The 22,569-nt window shown below is 34.2% G+C and overlaps 1 protein-coding gene across 3 annotated transcripts in view; it reads right to left on the bottom strand.

Moving 5' to 3' along the window:
- LOC126920503 (uncharacterized) overlaps positions 1 to 22,569 on the bottom strand; it is a 174,507-nt gene that overhangs the window by 62,284 nt on the left and 89,654 nt on the right. For all 3 annotated transcript variants that reach the window (XM_050730974.1, XM_050730975.1, XM_050730973.1), the window contains 10 exons: positions 12,969 to 13,103; positions 10,375 to 10,533; positions 8,341 to 8,514; positions 6,733 to 6,952; positions 5,753 to 6,054; positions 3,997 to 4,221; positions 3,338 to 3,511; positions 1,739 to 1,900; positions 1,403 to 1,645; positions 172 to 402 (listed from right to left, as the gene is read on the bottom strand). In XM_050730974.1, coding sequence (XP_050586931.1) covers positions 172 to 402; positions 1,403 to 1,645; positions 1,739 to 1,900; positions 3,338 to 3,511; positions 3,997 to 4,221; positions 5,753 to 6,054; positions 6,733 to 6,952; positions 8,341 to 8,514; positions 10,375 to 10,533; positions 12,969 to 13,103 — 2,025 coding nt within the window. The remainder of the gene's footprint in view (positions 1 to 171; positions 403 to 1,402; positions 1,646 to 1,738; positions 1,901 to 3,337; positions 3,512 to 3,996; positions 4,222 to 5,752; positions 6,055 to 6,732; positions 6,953 to 8,340; positions 8,515 to 10,374; positions 10,534 to 12,968; positions 13,104 to 22,569) is intronic.

Genomic DNA, 22,569 nt, shown 5'->3' with positions numbered 1-22,569 from the left:
CTGATGCTTCAAACCCTCGATCAAATCCATATGATGAGGCGGTTCGATCACGTTCACTTTACGTTCCCTGAAGTATTCTCGCCTCTGTTTGTGGCTATCCATGATCGAGCACGTGGCCGTCTCGCTATCCCTATCGACGGTCGGTTCGATCCGATCCTCCTGATCGCTCACCTGGACAATACTGTCTGGGATGGGCAATGGTTTCGCCACACCGATGCGCACGGTGCCCTTAGGGGCGCCTTTCAGCGCCTGCACCGCCTGGTCCAGCGTTGCATTCTCCAGGGCGATATCATTGACGAAAAGAAGACGATCGCCTGGTATTAACTGACCATCTACTTGAGCTACGCCACCGGGCACCAGTGATCTTATTACTATCACAGTCTCATTGGGGTTCATTGGATCCTAGAACAAACAGATGGAAGATTGTTAGTGTGCTGGTTTTAAAGTGTGTGCTGGTAAAGGTAAATTTAAAAGTGCTGCTGTGAGAGATACCGACTTCATAATAACTCATACAATAATAATATACTAATGATAGAGATAATATATTAAATTAAAGATTGTTATATTGTTATTATTTTGGAGGGGTTATTTTTTAGGGAAGGTTGAAAATTTGAAACTTTTAAATGAAAGAGAAGAAGGACTTGCAAAGAGGAGGAATGTAAGCAATTTTGAAGATGTTTCATTGTTATTATAAAAAGGAAGTTTTTGAAAGATGAATACATATTGATCGAAGAGTAATGGTGACTGTATGCGAAAAAAGATAATTTGGGGATATTTTATTTTTTCGGATATTTCTAGTTTCCAATCCAATCTCTAAAATCTCTTAATAAATCATGCGCATTCGAAAACTAATTGAACATGAATTCGATTGACTTGGGTCGATTTACTGGCTTCTTCCATTACGCAACACCCCAATTATGTAACACGTTAAGACCCTCGTAACCTAGCTACCAAATCTTACTAAACGCAATAATCCCGGAAATTCCTTTACTATACATCTATACCAATTAGTCCCAAACCGATAACGCTAAATCTACTTAATACTGAAACATCAATATCATTATAATTTAAAGTATCGGTAACAACACAATATACATACCACATAATGACGATTTCGTTATTCTTAATATAGAAATCATTATTTTATTACATGGTAATTATTAACTATATTAAGTAATAAGTAATTATTAATTATATCACTAATTCCAAACTAAGATAATTTGAATGTCTGGGATTAGGTTTGAATGTTTGGAAAGGGACTTCAACTAAATAAATTTGCATTGTACTAATTCGTAATATAACGCAATTTCACAAAACGTCTGCAATTAATCAATTACAAATAACATTGGTAAAACATAAACAATTAATAAAACATAGGTAAACCAACGAAACGTTTTCATACCTGATAATCCAAAATGGAGAACCCAAGGCCCCGTTCTCCCTTTACCAGTTCGATGATCTGCGGTTCGGAGCTCCACATCGCCAGACCAGTCAACGGTTCCAAAGATCGCGACTTCATTTTATTCAAGCTTGCGTCGGTCACCGTAGCCGTGGTCGTCGTCGACGCTAACGAGCCGTCAGACTTGGCCTTCACCAAACGGTCCATTGTTGGCAATAAATTCTGCAGAGATCCGCCAAGGATGCTCTATAAAACACGTTTCACCTGGTTACGCTCGAAATACCGATATTACGCACTCGAACTGCATTATTATTTATTAGAAAATGTTCAATTTCTTACTCTGGTTTGGAACGCAGCTTGATGTTGAGCAGTGTCGATAGGGCAAAGAGGATCCTGCGAAGCGATGTTTCTTCCACAGACCATGCGAACGTGTATGGGTAATTCTTTTAACACGCTAACTACTTCCATATGATTAATGCCGAGCAATCGATATCCGTTCACCTGTTGGCCGTAAAATCGTTGAATATTAATGGATCAGCTTTATTTATGAATTCGTTATTAATTGATTCAATGGGCAGATTGGGGAAGGATTGGTATGAAAGGTGATTCACACTGGGTGTTATAATTCGAGAAGCGTCTTTTAATTGAAATTATATGTGACAGCTACTTTGAAATTAATTAATGTTGTTTCTACAGATTAATGATTTTTTTACAATAATGCAATAATAATGTAAATAATGTTGTTTTCAGATTAATATACGCACATATTGAATTATTTTATATTATAAATATTTGACGACAGCTAATCTTCGAATATTTGATAACTTATTTATATGAATATTTAATGTATCTTTGTCATTTTTGGAATTTTAGAAATGCTGATGGTTAGATTAACGATTTTTATATATTTATGGAAAATATCAATGGCGTAAATATGTCTAGAATACACGTAGTATTTCAAATGTCCCTTTTCTGATTTCGAATGTTCCTATTCGCAAAGTTTCAATTAAATTTTAATGTATGTCACAATTTTACATGCAAATTTAATAGCGAATGCGCTGGCTATTCGGTTCACGGTTTTTTTTCCACAGAAAGCAATGATTCTCGCCTAATTGTCAAAGTTAAACAGCATTAGCCACGGTTAGCGCTTAGATGGCTGATTATCTAGGACGCTGTGTTGTGCCCATACCAAGCTTCTCAGCTTAGAAGGCTGTGTCCATTCTGTGTTTACTGGTGCATTTCTCGAGCATCAGCAAATATACTAAATTGATATTATACGTACAAAACGTAACTGAACATAACTAATGGCACAAAATGTAATATCTATCAAAAATTATTTATTTTCATACAAATTCTGCTGACTACTAATATCGAATGCAGGAATTTCATTTCACAATAAAATACTATTAAAACTTATTTACAGTTTCAGATTATTAATTGTTAAACTAACACAGTTGCAGAAAATAATCAACAATCAATGTTCTAGAAATTTGTAAGAAAATAAACATATTTGTTATCTATGCAAGAAACCAAGATAAAAGCGATAAACAATTTTACAAAGTTAAAAAGAGTATTATATTTCTGTATTGTCCCAAAACCAAATAAAAAAAGGAATTTGGGTATTACAGGATTACTCGACAGTATATTGAACTTAAAAATCACTCTTCTCTAAAAATAAAAGGAATCACAATTTTCTTTTATAATATTTAAACTTATTTCTTAATATATTTTGTCGAGATAATTGGTTCTAACTTGGTTAAAGGGTGTAATAAGAATAATGAAATTATATTCATTATTAATAAATTGATAAAGTAAACCGACGACAAACTACAAGTTGCTAAACCACACACATTTCGCCAGAGGTATTAATCCTTTATGGTAATTGGATTTAAGAGGGAGGAAAGCTTCTTGAACTCTGTAACCAAACTATTGCTTTACCTCCAGCAATTCATCCCCTGAACGCAGCGTTCCGTTTTGTCCTACGGGTCCTTCCGGGAGAATCGATCTTATGTAATGATGCGGTCTAACTTCCTGTCCATTCTCCACATCCACCGTTCCCTCCAAGCTTATACCAAGGCCACTACCTTCCGCAAATTTCTTCAATTGCGCTACCTATCGGTAACAGACAGGAAAATTTTCTTCTTTAATCTTTCGTTGATGAAAAATTTATATACACACTCGTATATAGGTATTATAAGAAATAAAGAAGATTTTTAAACATTAAACGCGAATAATTATGTTTGGAACATTTGTAGGTTTTTAAAAATAATTTCTAAATTTCCAATTACCCACGTTGCTTTCTAAATTGTTAGAGTCTTTAAAACGTAATTTCCAAGTCTTCGGTTAATTAAATTGCTTTCTCAATCTATCGAATCTTCCTTTAAAAATGAATCTCTAATTCACCACTTGGCAAAACCCTTTTAGAAATGTTCTACTGTACTTTCTTGCAAGCAATAGCATATACATATTGATAATCCAAAATTTTAAGTAACACCAAATGCAAGAATTCTGATAATTAAATTCTCAACAATCCTAAAACATGAAGGATATATTACATTATTCAGAGTAAGGAGGTATTAGCGTAGCAAGGTACACACCACAATTTCCGTGTCTGGGCCTACGATCTTCTGCCATTTCGCCTTAATGGCGGCTCGAATTTGAGGTGTAAGCTCGCTGGATGGGTCGCTCAACAGAGCTTCCACATTTGCCGCGTCATCTAATTCATCCGAGGATCTCTCGCGTTCACCCTCTTGTAGAATTGCGCTGTCAACAGTCGTGTGCGATTCTCCTTCCGGTTCTATCTCAGTGGTAGTTTCTCCATCCTGTAAACAGAATATGTTTCATATATTAACATACAATTTTGTAAAGTTAGTTTCTATGAAAGAAATAAGTTCTATCTTGTTAAAGTTATATAAATATTAAACATTAAAACTTTCTATATTTTTATAGTTTTATCCTCGCAAACGAGATTAAACAATTTTTTTCTTTCTTCCTATTAATATTGTTGAACTGTCTGTTCCTACTTCTTATTTTACTGTCGCTGCAATTACTAATAGATACCTTCTATTTCACTTAGGTTAATTAAATTAGAAATTAATTTCTAAATTCCATGTGATTTTTGAATATTTACATTAATTAATTTCCAACTTTTCGAAATATAGTCGTCGCTTGACATAAACACAGATTGTGTTATTTTATAATTCAAGATACTACGTTATATGAATAATAATCAGATTACACGTGAGTCCTGATTTTACATCGTATTATATCGATCATAAATAATTGTATGAATAATTGGTTCAATTTGTTTGAATCGAACAACACCTGTATAAAGATATATTTAACAGATTCCAGACCGATGGCACAGCGTACATGCTATGCAGCATTTTACAATAACCGACGACAATACACATGCCTCACACAATTAAACAAATAAATAACGCTTATATGTTATATAATTTTCCCATTCTTGAAATAAATATCATTACCTTTTGCGTGTTTATTTTTTTGAGATTTTAATTAAAACGCTATTTCACACAAATTGTATAAAACACCAAAATCATTACAGGTATCCGATGACATACCGTGTACAACATAACGCATTTTCAAATAAAAATTGCCTAAAACATATTCTCTTTTATTACTGCATTGATTAGTTTCACTTATATTTTTAGTACACATACGCAAAACAGTTTTCAAAAAATTCGGAAGAGTTTTGTTCCAAGTCACTGATCTCGAACGTGTTAATTTAAATAAAAGGTAGAAGATATCGTCCATGACTAATGATCGAAACACTAGAATAATATAATCGGAGCAATGATAATCCAATTATTTAGTGGTCGTATAGAGGACGATTGTACGATTGAACGTATTGGCGTTTATAGTGATGAGACGAGTAGATATTTCGTGTAGTCAAATGTATTTATAAATATATAATACAAAATAGAGAGTCAATCGTAGATCGCTCGATACTAACTGATGACTGATTTGCTAATGGATGCGTACTGATCGCTGATATAAGAATGCTTGAGACTGATTGCTACTGACTGTCTTAACGAACGTGTTCGGTTATTTATACTGGTCGGGAAAGCTTAAGTCGGAAAGTTTGAATTCAACTTTGATTGACGGATGCGTGTAGCGGCGACATCGTATTGCCCGGAGTTTGTTTGTCGATACGTTTGGTATGCCAAGACGGTGTCAATGTCCCAAGGAAAAACAACATGAATCGCTCTCGATTCGCATCGTTCTCTGACTCATGTGTCGCTAAAGTTGTAATGATAATATTCCATATTTTTCAGAAGCCCGTTTATCAGATATGAATTTGAATAAAACACTCGAAGGAAGAGAATTTACCGCGCTAATCGGGAAGCTTGGCAAACTGGTGATTGATGGAGAGCTCGGTTGAGGTAGTCTCAGTTCACTGGCCGCGATTGCTTGCTGAAGCTGGTCGTACTTTGGTCCACGTAGATATCTCTCCAGGCATAGAACTACCGTTTGTCCAGTGCGCCGTAGCACCTCGACGGCCTCATGATTTGAATAACCCTGTAAAGAATGGCCGTCCACCTCTACTATTCTATCGTTTATTTGGATCTTGTTGCTCAAGTCTGCGGCACTGCCCTCGCTGATGCTCTTCACGAAGATGCCAGACAGCTCCTCTGTAATCGGAACGAGGTAAAAGTGGTTACTACGTGGCAAAAGAAATATTATATTCTAACTTAGGTACCGAATACCGTATTTGGAATTTTTCTATATTTCCGCAGTTTCGAGATTCGCAAGCTTCGCAACTGCGAATTTATAAATTTTTAAATATACAAACGTCGAAACCTGCGAATGTTCGAAGCTTCTAAGACTTCAAATTCACGAATCTTCGTACTGCGAAACCTCAGCGTTCTCAACCTTTGACCGGATGCTTAAACCTCGAAATTCTCCAACTTCTAAACTTGGAATTTTCCAAATGTTCAAAGAGTTACGCGATTCTTCAATTTTCCCGAAATTCCCGAGTTTGTAAACCTCTTCAAATTTCTAAGCTTCGAGAGACCTTGCGATACCCCAAAATTTCGAAACTTTCAAACTCGTGAACCTCTAAAACTTTCGACCCTTTAAACTTCGAAACTCCCAAATTTCCAAGTTTTCCAGCTCTCGAACGTTTAAAATTCAAAGACACGAAATAATATACAAGTACGAGCTATAAACGTAACTTGACGCGAATTTTTCTAAAATTCCAAGGATCACCAAAGTACATTTCTTTGGAAGCTTCCAATTCTCCACGCGTTACAAATAATTCACACGAAACAACCAAAGGCCATAACTCTTTGTGGCGCGCGAGGGATTACCTTTCTCGCAAACGTATCCAGCGATGGTGATCCCGAGGCCGTAAATGTCCTTCTTAAGCTCGACGGTGAACCGTTCCATTTCTGGCAGTGAGTTAACATCGATGGTGTCCATGGTGAGGACCGGAAGTTCCGGGATCTGCACCGGAACCGGTGGTATCACTGGCATCGCTCCAATTGGCAATGGGTTGCGTACTACGTCCACGATGAGACCTGGTCTTGCCTATCGAACAATCGTCCTTTTCCAGATAATAGCACCGACACAATAACGTCGAATGATATGCAAATGTTGCGTATTCTTGGAAGATTCAGCGAATAAGAAGACGATTATAACGCACAGAATACAATGCCAAGGGATATACTTAGCGTTGCAGTGATTTAGACGAAGCAAGAAATTTTGTAAGATATTTCACATTTATGTATGAGTCTGTGAAGAGGCAAGTTGATTAATCCTATTTCATATTAATTTCCAAATTTTACTACGCAAGTTCTGTTTTGAAGAACTCTCCATTCATGCATGAGTCTCATAGAAGGCCAAAGTGATCAACTTCGCTTTGTATTCGTTTCTGTTGAAGTAATTACCTCAAGAAAAACTTTACAACTTTTCTTTTGTATAGTCGTGATCTGAGACCGTTGTTACGAAGAGAATAGAATTTAATGAACAAAATTCAAAATAAGGAGAGGTCCATATTATTGTGCCCTTGAATATAAATTTTGTTTTGGGTTACAAGGTCTAGAAACAAAAGAGGTATAAGCAGATTTCTATTGCTGTTTCTTGTAGCCTTCAGCTAGAGCTACACACCATGATTAACGTTTTGGTAATGTCCCTTGCTATCATTATATGAACGTGCTCCCTATCTTTCTTCCTATTGTATTGCAACACTAAAAGAGTGAGGATCTGAATCAGCATACACTATACCTGTACTTCTACCTATGCTTATTTCAATATATTTTCCTATTACAAATTTATCAGTCAACCTCAACAATTTCTGAATTTCACTATTACACGATTAATATTCAAGAAACGAGTCAGTAGGGTATATGCTTTGAAGAGACCGAATTAAATAGCCTACAATTCAGTCAATTTTGTTATTTTCAGTTTAAAAAAAAGTCGTGACTATTCTCGAAACGTGGATAAGGTAGATATTGAAAAATTATGTTTTAAAGAATATTATGTCTAACGATATAATAAACGAGAATTATTACAAATTTTCACGATGTTTCCACGAAACTTTCCCGTTATGGAACCTTCCACCTGCACGTACCAAACGGTAACAACACTGTATCATTCCTCATCTTTTGAAGAGATTATAGTGACATCTAATAAAGAAACTATAATTATAACGACGTCTGGCAAAAAGTTATAATTACAAATGTATTTTTACGGCATTTTTTAGATGCTCGTTTACATTTTAATTTTACTACAGAGAAACAAGAAGGATCATCCGCTCGTTTCGTCTAAATACTCTTCCCAGTACATTCAAAACGTTGATAATTCAAGATGAAAGTTTTCATGCAGAAAACGGTACAGTTGGCAGAAGGAACGTGTTGACGAAATGAAAGGATGAAAGGGTAAGAACGATGAAATGTCATAAGGTTTTGCCGACTCACATGCATCTCGACGTCGGATTCCTGAGAGAATATGTAGCCGTTGTCGTACGCGTTGTCGGGCTGCACGTGGCGTATGTTGTATGTCTCCGGCACGCTGTGCACCAGGTGGCGGTCCAACTCGTCCGGGTCACCCAGAATCTTCGTTGGTACGATCGGAGCGTGGCTGCCGAGTGCCTGAAACGTGCCGTTCCTTGGAATTTCTGGCTCGAATTTCGGACCAACGATGATATACAATTTCTTCATTTTATTTCAGGTTTGCTTTTGCTATATTGCACGTGACATGATATTTAGAAACTACAGGGGAAGCACACGATAGGTCACATTTTACATCTTTGCTTTTCTTTTCTTTTTCATCTTTGTACAAGTAAAACAATGCCCTTTACAGGTTTTAGGATTTTGTATATTGTATAGGTCAGCCTCGTATTAGTAAAATTGTCTTTGTATTTAATTTTGAAGTTGAACATATGTGTCTTCATACCCTTCTTAATTTTCAAAATATTTCTCGTTATAGCGTTGCTACGTTGAGAACATTAAAATATTGCTTGTCTTAATGATTATATGGCTTCAACTTTATTTATTTATTAAAATTTCAACTTTATTTATCAGATATTTGCTTCGGGTCTTCGGGTCGAAGTCGTGTTCTAGAGGAATTGTTCCCCGGCGTTTCGCCAGCATTGCAACCAGCTGCATCAAGGGTCTGAATACGCGCTGATACCCTGAGACTCTCAGAGACCATGCTGATTAACTCCATAAATTGGGTTGCATAGAAAAATGACAATTACTATTTTGTTAACAGTTACAAGTACTAATTTTTTTAATTTACTTCAGAATTTGCAATTATTCATGCTTCATGATAAGTAAATTTATAATTTCTTTTTTGAGTTCTTCAATTTCTTCAATATTAATTATGTCTGAATAATGTGATATTGATGATCGTATAAAAAAGTGGAATTAATCGGTTTAGCTTCTCAGAGTCCCGTAATAGAATATAAAAATTAAAAAAAGTACGAATTGGTTACAGTATAAATGTCTTATTTAAATTTCCAATATTTATAGAAAAGATTATTAAAAAAATGATATTATTTTTATAAATACGAACGTGTTTCCTTTATATTTATACATTACATCAATTTTCAATTAGATATTAAACTAAAGCCTGAATAATCGAATTTTTTTGTCGTGAAGTAAATTTATTTTAGTAATATCGTAAGTACGTTCTATTGTAAAAAGCAAATACGAGATGTAGCTGCTGCGAAAGCGAGAAAAGTCGAACGACTTAAGTGCTTTTTATTTAATAATTCCTTCCAGTACTACAAGACGATCAATTATGGCAGTATTTACTGTGCAAACAGTCCGATCAGATGATTTAATGAAAACGCCCTGCTGCCATTTAATTAAGGAAAATCTCAATCAAGCCATTTCATTAGACTTTCCAAGCTAATGCTATAAAATCCAAGGACTGAGTGAAGTAATAGGAAAAAGAAGTAGGAAATAATGTAAATATTTCCACTTGTAATAAAATAACGAAGAAAAATAGACGCGCTATTGATTTTAATCGGAAACTTTTAATTCTTATCAGATTTTTAAATCTTCAAACTTCAAAATTGATCATTTTTAACCCATCGAATCTTAAAGTTCCATAAGATTCTATAACTTCTACATTTTCATGTTTCGCGATATTCAAACTTTCCAGTCTCCAAGTCTTTAAAATTTTAAATCGTGCAATTTCCAAATGTCCAACTTTACAATTCCATATTTCGAATTCCCAAACCTTGAAAAATCCAAATTTTCAAAATACTTTTCTATTTTCTATTTTTCTAATTATCAAATATTCAAGACCATCGACTTCTCCAATTCTCAACTATTTAAATTTTCGAAGCTTCGAATCTACGAATTCTCAAACGTTCCAATCCTTCAACCTTCGAACGAGCAAAGTTTTAAACGTTCGAATTTTTAAACTTTCGGAATAGGCTCATCGAAAAAAAAAAAAGAGAAAAGGAAACAAACAAAAAATGGAAAATTTGGATACAATACCTGGTAATCCGGTGACGTTGGTTCGACAGGTCTCGCGACAACGAGGCGCACGTGTGTGCCGGATTGTCGCAGAACTGCCGCAACCTGTTCACTTCCCATTCCCCGCAGATTGACATCGCCGATTTGCAATATATGGTCCCCGCTCTGCAGCCGATTATCCTACAAATCGTACCGCGAACAGACCGTTTTTAATTCGGCAATCGATCATTGTTAAATGTTCTTGCCTCGTTTATTTTCTATTGTTTCCTCTCATTTTTCAGATTTTTGATCGGCTATCTTTATGTTGCAGGACTTCTGCTTTTCGCATAGAAGTTCTGATTACGGCTGTGATTACAGTGGATACGTCGTTGCTTGTCGCTGATAATGGCACGACTCAAAAAGCATGAATTTTAACATTTTGCGGACTGCGGGCGCGAATTCGCGTATTACATACTTCGTATCTTATAAAAAGTTTCTTATTGCTAATTAAAACAGTAAAAAAAGCAATGGATGCTATAAACTACATGTTATCAAAGTGTTCTTGCGTTACGTGCTTAAGTAATACGATATATTGGTATAATATTTATTGCTCGGAAAGTTGCGATTTTTAAGGAATTTGTTAACATAATAAATTTTGCTTAGTATCTCTCCATCGAGGAAATTGTTTTCAAGCATGCCACGCTAAAAAACATTGCTAGAGGTATTTGTAAATATGCTCGTTGTTTTTTAATAGAAAATTAAATAGAATTGCACTCGTTAAATGCTGCTCGGAAAGCTCGTTCCGATTTTTAAAGAATTTATTAGAATAATAAATTTTGTTTAGTACCTCTCCATTGGGGAAATTGTTTTCAAACATGTCACGCTTAAATACGTTGCTGGAGGTATCTGTAAATATGCTCGCTGTTTTTTAATAGAAAATTAAATAGAATTGCACTCGTTAAATGCTGCTCGGAAAGCTCGTTCCGATTTTTAAAGAATTTATTAGAATAATAAATTTTGTTTAGTACCTCTCCATTGGGGAAATTGTTTTCAAACATGTCACGCTAAAATACGTTGCTGGAGGTATCTGTAAATATGCTCGTTGATTTTCAATAGGATATTACACTTCTAAATGCTGCTCGGAAAGTTCGTTCCGATTTTTAACACTTTTGTCGACATAAAAAATCATATTGAAAAGTTTTCCGCTGGAAAACCTGAAAGCTTCTAGTACGATGGAATATTCAAGTTGCGTGAAAGATGGAGAAACGTTGTGGAACAAAATGGCACTTATAAAATTCAATAAATGTAAATCGGAACGAACATTTTTCCAGAGACCGTTTGAATCTTTTCAATCGCTCCAAAAAATACGCGCTATATTCAGGCTATATATGTTTGTCAGAGCACAAGCTCATCAAAGTGTTAAAGAGAAAAACGTTTTAAAATTGACAGAGAAACCTTGGCGAATTATTCCAACGCTATTTCTCATTTTGTGTTTATTAGCGACGACGAGTCTCTCCGTGAACAGACAGAGATTTACGAGCCAGATTTTGCTAAACAACGGCACATCTTTCAGAAAGAAGAAAACGCTGGAGACATGACTTTTATCAAACAAATTTTCACTCCTTTCGTTTGATTTGATATCGCGAAAGTGGTAAAACCCTTCGGTTACAGCGTGACAAAACAATTGAAGGTGAGCCGGTGTTGCTGTGGCAAAGTGTAATTTGACAGCGGCGGTAAGTCAAAATTTTGCCTTCTCACGCAAAACTGATGGAAATATAAATTTTCTTTTCATCTTTTTTACACGATATAAATAAAAACATAATATAAGCTTTCTATTCGATAAAATCAAATTTGGGATTCTTTCAGTTGTGCCGCTATCAATGCCAACCACCGAGGTATTTGGACGAACTGACGAATGAAACGCCTATAGATCGAAGTGCATAATAATCGAACTCATAATAAAAATCTATATACATATTTGATTACCTGGATGTATGAAGTTCATCAGAACGTCAATTCGTTCGAATACGCATCCACGGTAACCACAGCCTGATTCGATTTGCAATTTTATTGATGGTAAAATGTGGTTGAGGCTGCTAGAGCAAGAATATAGGGCAATCGAATGTTATGGATTCTGTGAATCGCTATTTATGGATGCACTGTCAAATGGAAAAACTTCAAATCATTTAACGAATGAAAAATTGTACATTCTTTTCACCCAACCTGAAGTTACATAAGGAAAGTTAAAAGAAAAATCTTTAAATATTGAAACTTAAATCTGTTCTAAGTTTATCTTTGAAACAAATGATTAATTAAAATCTATCTCCTGCACTGTTTTTCCTTCATTTTTATTCGTTAACTGTCCTGCTAAAATTACTTGCAAGTAAAGAAGTTTAAAAGACTTTAAAAATTTAGAATGTCTTAGTGTTTTCAACAGGATTTAATTATCACAAAAGGATTGTTATAGAAAATGAGATAAAATAAAATCATTGGTGAAAAGTATTTTATAAAATCTATGTACGTATACAATTCCAGAATATCCATTGAGATTTGGTGTATAAAACTGAACGATTTTGAAGGACTGTGAAATTTTTAATAATTGTTTGAATAAGAGAAAATGTTTGCAATAAACTTACCCGATCGGCGACACCTCCAGGAAGGATCGTTTTAACGACAACACCGGTGCTTCGTCCACCGACGATTCCGAATCCAAGACCGCTGCCATCATTGATCAGATTTATAACTTCAACTTGTGCCCATTCCGTGTTCAGCTACAACAGAACAAACACATAAATTTCATTTGACGTTCCTGTTCGATTCTGATCCGCCATACATCATAGGCTTATCTGATCCTGTATTAACGAGGATAAAGATGAAAACGATATATTTATGTAAAATATGGAAAGATAAAAGCACGGAAATTACGTATTTAGTTTGAAGATTGCAAGGTGGAACTGAGAATTTTGAGTTGAAAATTGAAATAGTAGAATTTATATTGCCATTTACAGTTCAGGAATTAACGACAGAAGGTGAGATCCTTGAAATTTGGAACATGGCACGTGGAATGGGATGTAGGAAGCTACATATCAGAGATTGGAAATTTGCAATTTAAAATTAAAGACTGGAAATTGGAAATTTGCAATTTGCACTTTGCAATTCAAGGTGTGAAATTTCTAATTTATTGTCTGTCCGACGAGTCGAGGCAATAAACGTAAACAAAACGTGATTACTGCGGCTGCAACTATTGACTGCCGACTAGCGACATTCTGTCATTCCGTGACAGCCTGTCGTAGCCAATAACCGCAGCTGCAGCAATCACGTTTTGTTTACGTTTACTGTCTCGATCCGCTGGGCACGATACAGGACTAAGAAAATAGAAAAGTCGAAATTTAGAATTTAGAATTCGCAAGTAGGTCAAAGAGTTCGACAATGGAAAATTCGAAATTTCTACAAAAATTTAGAGACCAGGATCTAAGAAGTTGAAACTTCAAATTAAAAAGTCTGCAATTTGCAATCTACAATTTAGCGAACGTGGAATTTAAAATTTAGAACTTGGCGTATCAAATTTAAACGGCAAACTAAGAAACTAGAAATTGAAAGGTCGCAATTAAAAACCGCAAAATGCCCAGCTTCCATCTTCTACTCTGAATTTTAATTTCGTTTAATCTCATCCCTCTTTCATTATATTTGAAATAACAACCAATGATATCAGTATTGCGATTGCAATGCTCGCGTTCCCTCCTTCTCCCCTGTCACTGCTATGGGATAAAATGCAATAATGCTCTTTCATAAACGAACATTTAATACGTTATCGTATTAAAATCATTTGCGTCGTTCTACCGACGATCTCATCACGTTTATTCGTGGTTTTGAAACGAACCGAGCTAAAGGCACCGTTTCTAAAGGCCGTATAATTTTACAAAGACCATGCCCTGATCTGGGCGTAGTTGTTCATTCCCAAAATAAGATAAAGACCAGCTCTTTGCACAGAACGTATCCTCCATCCAGATTTTCCATTGCGAAACCGATTTTGAAACGATCCCAGGCAACGCTCGATACGTTTGAGTCTTGTGACGATAAAGACAAATTTTAATATCAGACACGTTGTAAGAATTATCAAAATAATATTATTAAAATAGATTCAAAGAACATTCAGGGAACTCGATTGTATACTTCACGATGAATTAATATTATTTTATTTGAACTTGTATTTGAAATTGGAATTTTTAGTTGTACTCTGTATTTTTTTTATGGAAATTATATATGAAATTGTATGAAGTTGTTCTAAGGAGTAGAACAGTTAAAAAATAATATTAAGAAGAAAGCGGGAAGCTTTGTTATACGTATATTATTCGGCCCATTTACAAACAATTGCACTTTTAATAAAATTAAGATAAAAAAGTTTCATTGTATGGATATTAAAGAATGAATGAATTTCTTCATCCTCCAAAATCTTGCATTTTGAGTTTCAATTTACACTGAAAATTGTATTGGAGTTATCCTAAATTTTGTTACAAATATTACACTCAGAAGAGGATAAAACTCTAATTGTTTTGGTTAAAAAATACTGTTTCATTTAAGAAACTATTGTACTACAGATGTTACAAGAAGTAAAATTAAACTAGTGAGATTTTATAAAGGAATGCTGTTTTTCCTTTTCGCTCTTTCAATTTTACTGCCTGAGGTGTGTCTCTCTCGACAGATAACAAGATACGTTAAAGTTGCAAAGAAAAATGCAAAAAGAAAGTTGATGCAGTGCCGAGGAAATTCGTCGCTGCAGGCAATCCTGAAACCATTCATTGATCCACGACACCTACACTCATTTATTACACGTACACGAAATGCTTTAGCAAAAAGGAGAACAGTCCATTGTTGCAATATCGTAAAATGTTATCACGAATTCTTCGAGAAAGATAAAAATTTTAATTTCCGTATAAAAAGCTAATAAAAAGCGGATTCTTTATTATACGAAGTTTTCTTTTCTCGTTACATTCTAAATTTATAGATTTGTTTAATATCCTCTGGTTAATAAGTTCGACGCTTTAAGGACGAAGATAAGAAGAAGAGATAAATTTTCGAAATTGCGAAAAATGTTTCCAACAAACAAAACATTTCTATGCGGATAGATTCTGTGTTTTATCTCAGATTTTTCTTCCTTTGTTTCTATGTTTATTTATTTCTTCACTGTAAGCTCTGCTTAGCCTCCTTAGGGATGCTGACACATATCTGGATTCCGGCTACGGCTGAGTATCGAAGTGATGTGTAAGTCAGCCCATTGCTTACTTGTCGGAACTTCAATTTATCGAAATCTTAAAGTTGAAATTCGGGATTAAAAGTTCCGAAGTTCAAAGTTCCACGATATTTCAAACTTCGAATTTGGAATTTCAAGCCCACTTCAATAGAAATTTGCGATGCGAAAGTTCGAGGAGCCGAACGTTGAAAATTGAAAAGATATTTTAACTTTGATATTTCAGCTTGGTATCTTAGCTTCTAATCTACGAGATCCTCGACTTTTAAATTCCTCATTGTAAGTTTCGGAATTTTTTTATTATTAAGAAAAATAAACGTCATCCATGTTTATAAATTACGAAAACATTTCTAAGCGAGAAAAACATAACTTAAAGTTATAACTTATAATTATGTAACTATCGTATATTCTTCAAATTTTGCCTCCCAAAAAAATAAACAAATAATTGTTCTTTCCTATTGTCAATAAATTCATCTCAAAATCGTTGGTATTTCGTTTCACGCGTATTCCGTGATTCCTGTTTCAGACAAACAAAATTTTAATTTCTCTAAAGAAATTGTGTGAATATCACAATTAACGTGATGAAGTTTTCTAATTATCGCTCGAGCTAGCAACGAGGTAAGGAAGAAGAAGATCACAAGAACCTGAAATATGGGTCAATAGTTCTCGTTAGAACGAAAAAATATACGGAAAGGAAGTACAAGAGAATGGAAGAACGAAGTCTTTGAAAATTCGCATTGTTTCTTTCTTGTTGTTTCGTTTAGGTAAGAAAGTTGGTGTTTTTCAGTAAAATATCAAATGCCAAAGGAGAAATAAGTAAAAATAATTAAATTAGTCGATACAACATTTGCTAAAATATTTGACATTTATTGAAGCGGATGGCAAATTCTTACGCCGTGTGGTATAGATCGTTCACAATTTGATCACTGTGTACATCGTTAAAAAAAATGTTTAACTTTTAGAAAAATTTTAATAGATTCGTTTGATCGTGCATAATATTTCTCCGTTTGGCGTTTAAATAAAAACAAGTTTGAAAAAATATTAAATAATGAAACTTTCTCTTAGGTTATTTACAAAGATGAACTTAAGGAACGGTCTCAATTTTTCAACTAGTCCATTAACATAATAAATTGTTAGATTACAAGACATTTTTCCTCGTTCCTGTATTTTCATTAAGCAAGAAAACCTACGACGGAGATATTAGTGGAAGTACAAGCACCTTATTTTCGTTTAGCTTTCAGGAAAGTATGTAGCAACCTCTATTAATCAATTCAAAGAAGGCAGAGTTATTTTATCCTATTTTACTAGCCGTATTTTGCCGAGGCAAAGCAATTACGACGAATCTTATATTTCGTTATTTGCTTCTATTTTATTATCTTATTACTCTTGGTTCCCTTATTCTAATGAACAAATAACATTTCATCAATTTAGGACGATTTAAATGGCAAAAGTAGAGCTCTTGTTATTCTTCGTTCCCTCGTTCCAATGGACAAATTATATTTCACCAATTTAGGAAGATATAAGTAGCAAAAATAGACGTCTTGTTATTGGTTTCTTTATTCTACTGAAAAAAAATATCGTATATTTCACTATAATGTAGGATGATTTGATTAATAAATAAATTAAGTAGCATGGTAAAAAATAGGCCTTGTATTATTGTTATCCTAATAAACGAATGATCTTTCCTATACAAATGACGTAATATTTTAATGAAGAAATGATATTGGATAAGTTTCTTACTACATATATCCTAATGAATAAATCATTTCAACAATTTAGCGAGATTTAAATAGCAAAGGTAAAGTTTTCAATATTAGTTTTCTTATCACAATGAAGAAATTATATTTCAACATAATTTCGAATAATTTAAATAGTATATAAGTAAAAAATTAAACATTCTATTATTGTTGCTTCTTTTATTCCAATGAAGAAATAATATTTCACCAATTTGGGATAAATTAAATAGGAAAGGTATAAAGTCTGTTTAGTCAAATATTGGCAAATCGAAGATGTTATCAAGACAACAATTACAGCTTGAAATCTTGTTACGAGTACGCCCTTAAAGTTTCGATGGATTGCTTCCCCTCGAAGAAGCATCTTCCCTTTTCTTTTTTTCTTTATCTTCTTTTGCTTTATAGATGTATCCTCTGGCGATCGACTTTATCAAAGTGAGTTAAACACCAAGTAATATAGCTGCAGGCCAAGTAGCGAACTGTACTGATAATAAAATTCCTCTTGGAACGATGTATTTTTCTTTATCGCGAAACTTTCAAATGGAGAAATCAATAGCGAAGTATCGATAAAGATCATTGGAATTTATAGGGAGATATTTGAGATATTCGCGAGAGTGAAGATCTTGTGAAAAAATTTGATGTTTTGAAATTGCGATGATATCTTAAATTATCAGCTTTAGAATGCAATATATTTTATTCGAAATCTCAAGTTTGAAATTTGAGCGTGCAAACATCAACAACTTGCAGATTTTTAATTTACGGTCCCGGGAGTTTCAAATTTCAACCTTTTAACATTCACTTCTCAACTTCCAAAATTCACGTTGCAAGTTTCAAGTTGCAATGTGCTACTTTTAACTGTCGCGAGTATCAAATTTCAACCTTTTAACATACGTCTATCGACTTTCAAGCTTCACGTTTCAAGTTTCAAATTTCAACATGGAACCTGCAACTCTGAAAAGACTTTCAAATTTCCACTTATCATTTCCAATTCTCAGATTTGAAGTTTCTCATTTTGATTCTGGAAGCTGAAATTTTTATGCTTTCAAGTATTAGGATTTAAATCTCAAGTTGCACCTTTCAAACTTTAAATGTGAAGCCTCAACCTTCAACTTTCAGGATTTTAACGTTAATATTCCCGAATCTCAAATTTCAAGTCTTGGGCTTTCTACATATTCGACAACAAATTCTTTCAGTCTTAAAAATCAATAAAATGATTATTTTCGACATTCTCGTCAATACGATCATCTTCGTTGTTTCTTTTTCTTTTTGTAAGAATACCATACAAGAAATTATGTCAATATATGAAAAACCAATAACGAACGATTAATTCACGCCGAATTCAGGCGTTAATTACTTCTGACACCGATAACGAAGTTGTTCGAAAGAAACCAATAACTTGTGGCGAGTCAAGCGAGGTTCACTTTAAATCGATAATTTAATTAATTTCATAAAGTTGTCACGCTGTTAATCGCACACAACAAATATCTTTCTATATATTTACAATATTTGCTAAATAGATTGTGTTCGAAAATTGCTGAAAATTATATATAATCGTTGAATCGGTACAGTAATTACTTTGTTAAATTGATCAACAATAATTTTCCACATTATGGACAAAATGTATAAATGGAAAATGTTAAACGAATTTAATTACGAATATCATTAATTAGCTGTGTCAATCTAATTGTTAACGACCAAAACAATTGATAACGGGCAATATAACTATTGCATTGTAACGAGTGATTATTGATCATTCTAAATAAACAATATTCGTAAAGAACTGCAAAACTGATCATAACTATGATTGATCTATATAACTATAATATCTCTTGTAATCGTACAAAAATACTCGAATAGAATTCGTTGAAATGAATATTTCAACAAAATATTTGTCTTAATATGAAATTTAATAAATAAAAATTGTCCATTAAACTTGACGAAGAATACGATAGAAAAATAAAAGTAAATGATCTTTGTCTTATCTAAAGAACCAACTATTCTCACGATTTCGTTGTATAATCTTGCATTATATAAAAGAATAGGTAATTTTTTAATGGTATCCACTCTAGTTTTCAAATTAAATAAAATTATTCACAATTATTCTAACGATTTCGTTATACCACTCTACAGAGAACGAGGAAGCCAACAATTTCTATGTGATATCGTAGATAAGTAAGGAATCGGACGTTAATCTCCAAGGGATGTTTTCACCCTGAAAGACAAAAAAAAAAAAAAAAAAAAAATAGCAACAAGAAAGAAATCTTCCAATAACTCGATCGGAAGTTCCTCATAAATCTACGAAAGTTCAAACATATCGTAAATTTCCACGTCAATTAACCTATAAACTCCACCCTCGTAATTTATCAACTCCTTACCGCCACGCAGACGGTAAAATCTGTCGGCGTTTAGCCAAAAACCATTCTATCATTGAAACGATACAAGCCAGTTCCATTAACGATACGTATTCAGCTGGCGTAATAGAGCAACGCGTGACTCACGGCTCGAAAACTATAGGAGAAAATAGAAATACGCGATGGTACCCTGACCGACAAGCAAACGACGAAACGATTTTCAAACGCGCATACACACGATTGAACGCACATACGCGAAATTGGCAATGTTCGTCGGCGAGAGAACGTTGGTTACGTTAATATTCAAAACGTTGCGTCGTTCGAATCGTTGGTGAAATTATAATAGTCGTGATATTTCGTCGATCGAGAAAACTACTTCGAAACGAACACGAATCGTCCTTTCCCCGGGGGTGGAATTGCTCTTTCACATCGACGATTCCGTTTCCTATGCGGCTACCACCGACAGAGTGCCAGTTCTCATTATCGAGGGAAAAAAGACGTTCTACGAGTAACTGGCGAAGGGTGGGGAACAGCAAGAGGCGACACTTTGACAAAGGAACCACTTCTAGATGCAGGCGAAACGGTACAACCAATTTAGACCGGATATCCGAGTACTTGGGCCACCCATTATTACACGAATTCCGGTTCAAGAACCGGATACGAGCCTAAGTACCCGAGTATACGGATTTGAATCTCGGTACTCGACTATTCGCATTTGATTTTTCCCTTGCGGTTACTCAAACACGTACGAACATTACGTATGAAGCTTTCCTTATAAGTTGAATTTATTAATATAGCTGAAGCTTGTTAAGTGAATTCCTGGAAGAAAAATGTTTATCCGAACACTCGGATCTCAAATGAGTGAGCATCCGAGTACTGAAATTCGAGGACCCACAGATCCGAGCAATAGCGAGAGCTCTGTGTCCATACGGTATTTGTTATTTACTCGTTTTGGAATTTATTATCTTTTGAAATTATAGTAAAGCATATTATACTGAAAGAGATAGGAAACTCTGTATTACGATGAATTTTGTAATTGTACTACATTGATATTTGTAACATTTGCTGTGAATATTGGGTCGTCCGAAAAGTTTCTTTCGTTTTATAAGGAAATAACTCATGCACAATATTTTCCTTTTTATATTATTTTATCGAATTACGTATGATCCATTTTGTTCTATCAAATTAAAGATCACAACGTTCGACAGATTAGGTTTCATGTTTGTATATAGATGCGTTGTTGTAAAACACGTATCGGTAAAAGAAAGACACTTTCCGGACAACCTAATAGATTTATATTACGTATGTTTGTAAAACAGAATGTACGGATTTTCACTCGCGATAATTTGCTCGTAAATCTGGTAATCGGTAATGGCGAGCCAATAATTGTGAAATTGCTTACACAGACTTGACAATATTTACAGCAAATGTATCTATGTGTGTAATTTACTTACACTGTATTTGTTCGTAATAAATATTTCTGTATTTTATTTACAACTTATACTTTTGTAATGCATTTGCGATATATTGTTTGAAAAGCTATCGTTATATCATATTCCTTATTTCCTAACTATTTCATTTTATAAAGTTGATATAAATGCATATTCGAAAAAGCATTATCTCTAATACATAGACAGTGATAACACAGGTATATTGTTAATCGTTAGAGGTTAAGATAAAGTAAAGAGATGAGTTTAGTCATTTCAAATATCCGGCTTGTCTGTACAACCAATTTAAAGGAACAAGGCATCGAGTAACATCAAAGGTATCGCCCGGAGTGTCGCTTCTTGTTGTATATTCCTACTCTTTGCTACCGATGCTTATTGCTTGTCTGTGGTAAGATTAAAGAATTCAGACGGAAAAAAACAAGAAATTCAAAATAAGTAAATTAATAGAATTTGTAAGACCTTGGAAAGGCCTGATTGAATATCTATGCATCGATGCATAGAAATCGACTAATGCGGTGACTGGCCCAAGGGAAGCGTCACGCGATGAACGTGCCTCGTCTGTTTTGTCTGTGAACCGATTCGAGAGTAACAGTATGTATGTACTGAGAATGAGTTAAACCTTCATTTAACAATTTCATATTTAATACCATAAATCGTATTTCCATCACGAATGATGCAATTTAATATACTGTAGGGCTTCCGTTATCCGAATTAATAGGCAGGCCAAGCTGTTAATGGAGTTTTCAAGTACTGGAACAATTATTTCTCTGATATTAAATTTCATTTTTTCAAATACAAATTGAGATTAAAGATTTCTTTAAATATTTACGGATCTCGTAATCTCCTTTACTGTTAAGTCACTTAATTCTTCCAACCTAAGTAACTGCGTGGGTCACATCAGAATTTGATGTTTCCATTTGCGTAAATCCGACGCTATTATCGTCTTTATCGCAATGAAGCTGTTTCGTTACGTCAAGATAATGGAGCTTTTTACTGCTGTGGCCAGCATCACAGGAATCTACTTGCTTCGGATAATTTTTAATATTATTCTTTTTGTGTTTTCGTGTCTGTAATTCTGTCTTTTACGACGCTTGCACTTACACCGTTTTCGACTTTTTTAATTACATCGTGTTTTGTTCCCATAGTTATAGAATACCATATTATATTTTAATTATATTTCTTATAATATTACAATATCGAATATTATAATTTCGCTACTCGATCAAATCAAGGAAAGAATACATTGTATATGGAAAAGTCTTGGATGGAAAAAGGCATCCGTTACTGGGAAATACTATGTTCGGATAATAAAATTAGGGTATTCGAATAAGGGAAGCTTTACTGTACTGCGATATATTCTGTCAATAATATTTACCGAATTATTTAATACCCATCGAAGTAGATAGCACATACTAAAGTTATGGATCATTCTCAATTTGACTACTTGGAAATAAACA

Source organism: Bombus affinis, chromosome 9 (assembly GCF_024516045.1).
Source record: "Bombus affinis isolate iyBomAffi1 chromosome 9, iyBomAffi1.2, whole genome shotgun sequence".
NCBI classification, from domain to species: domain Eukaryota; kingdom Metazoa; phylum Arthropoda; class Insecta; order Hymenoptera; family Apidae; genus Bombus; species Bombus affinis.
This window is presented reverse-complemented; position numbering and strand designations above follow the sequence as displayed.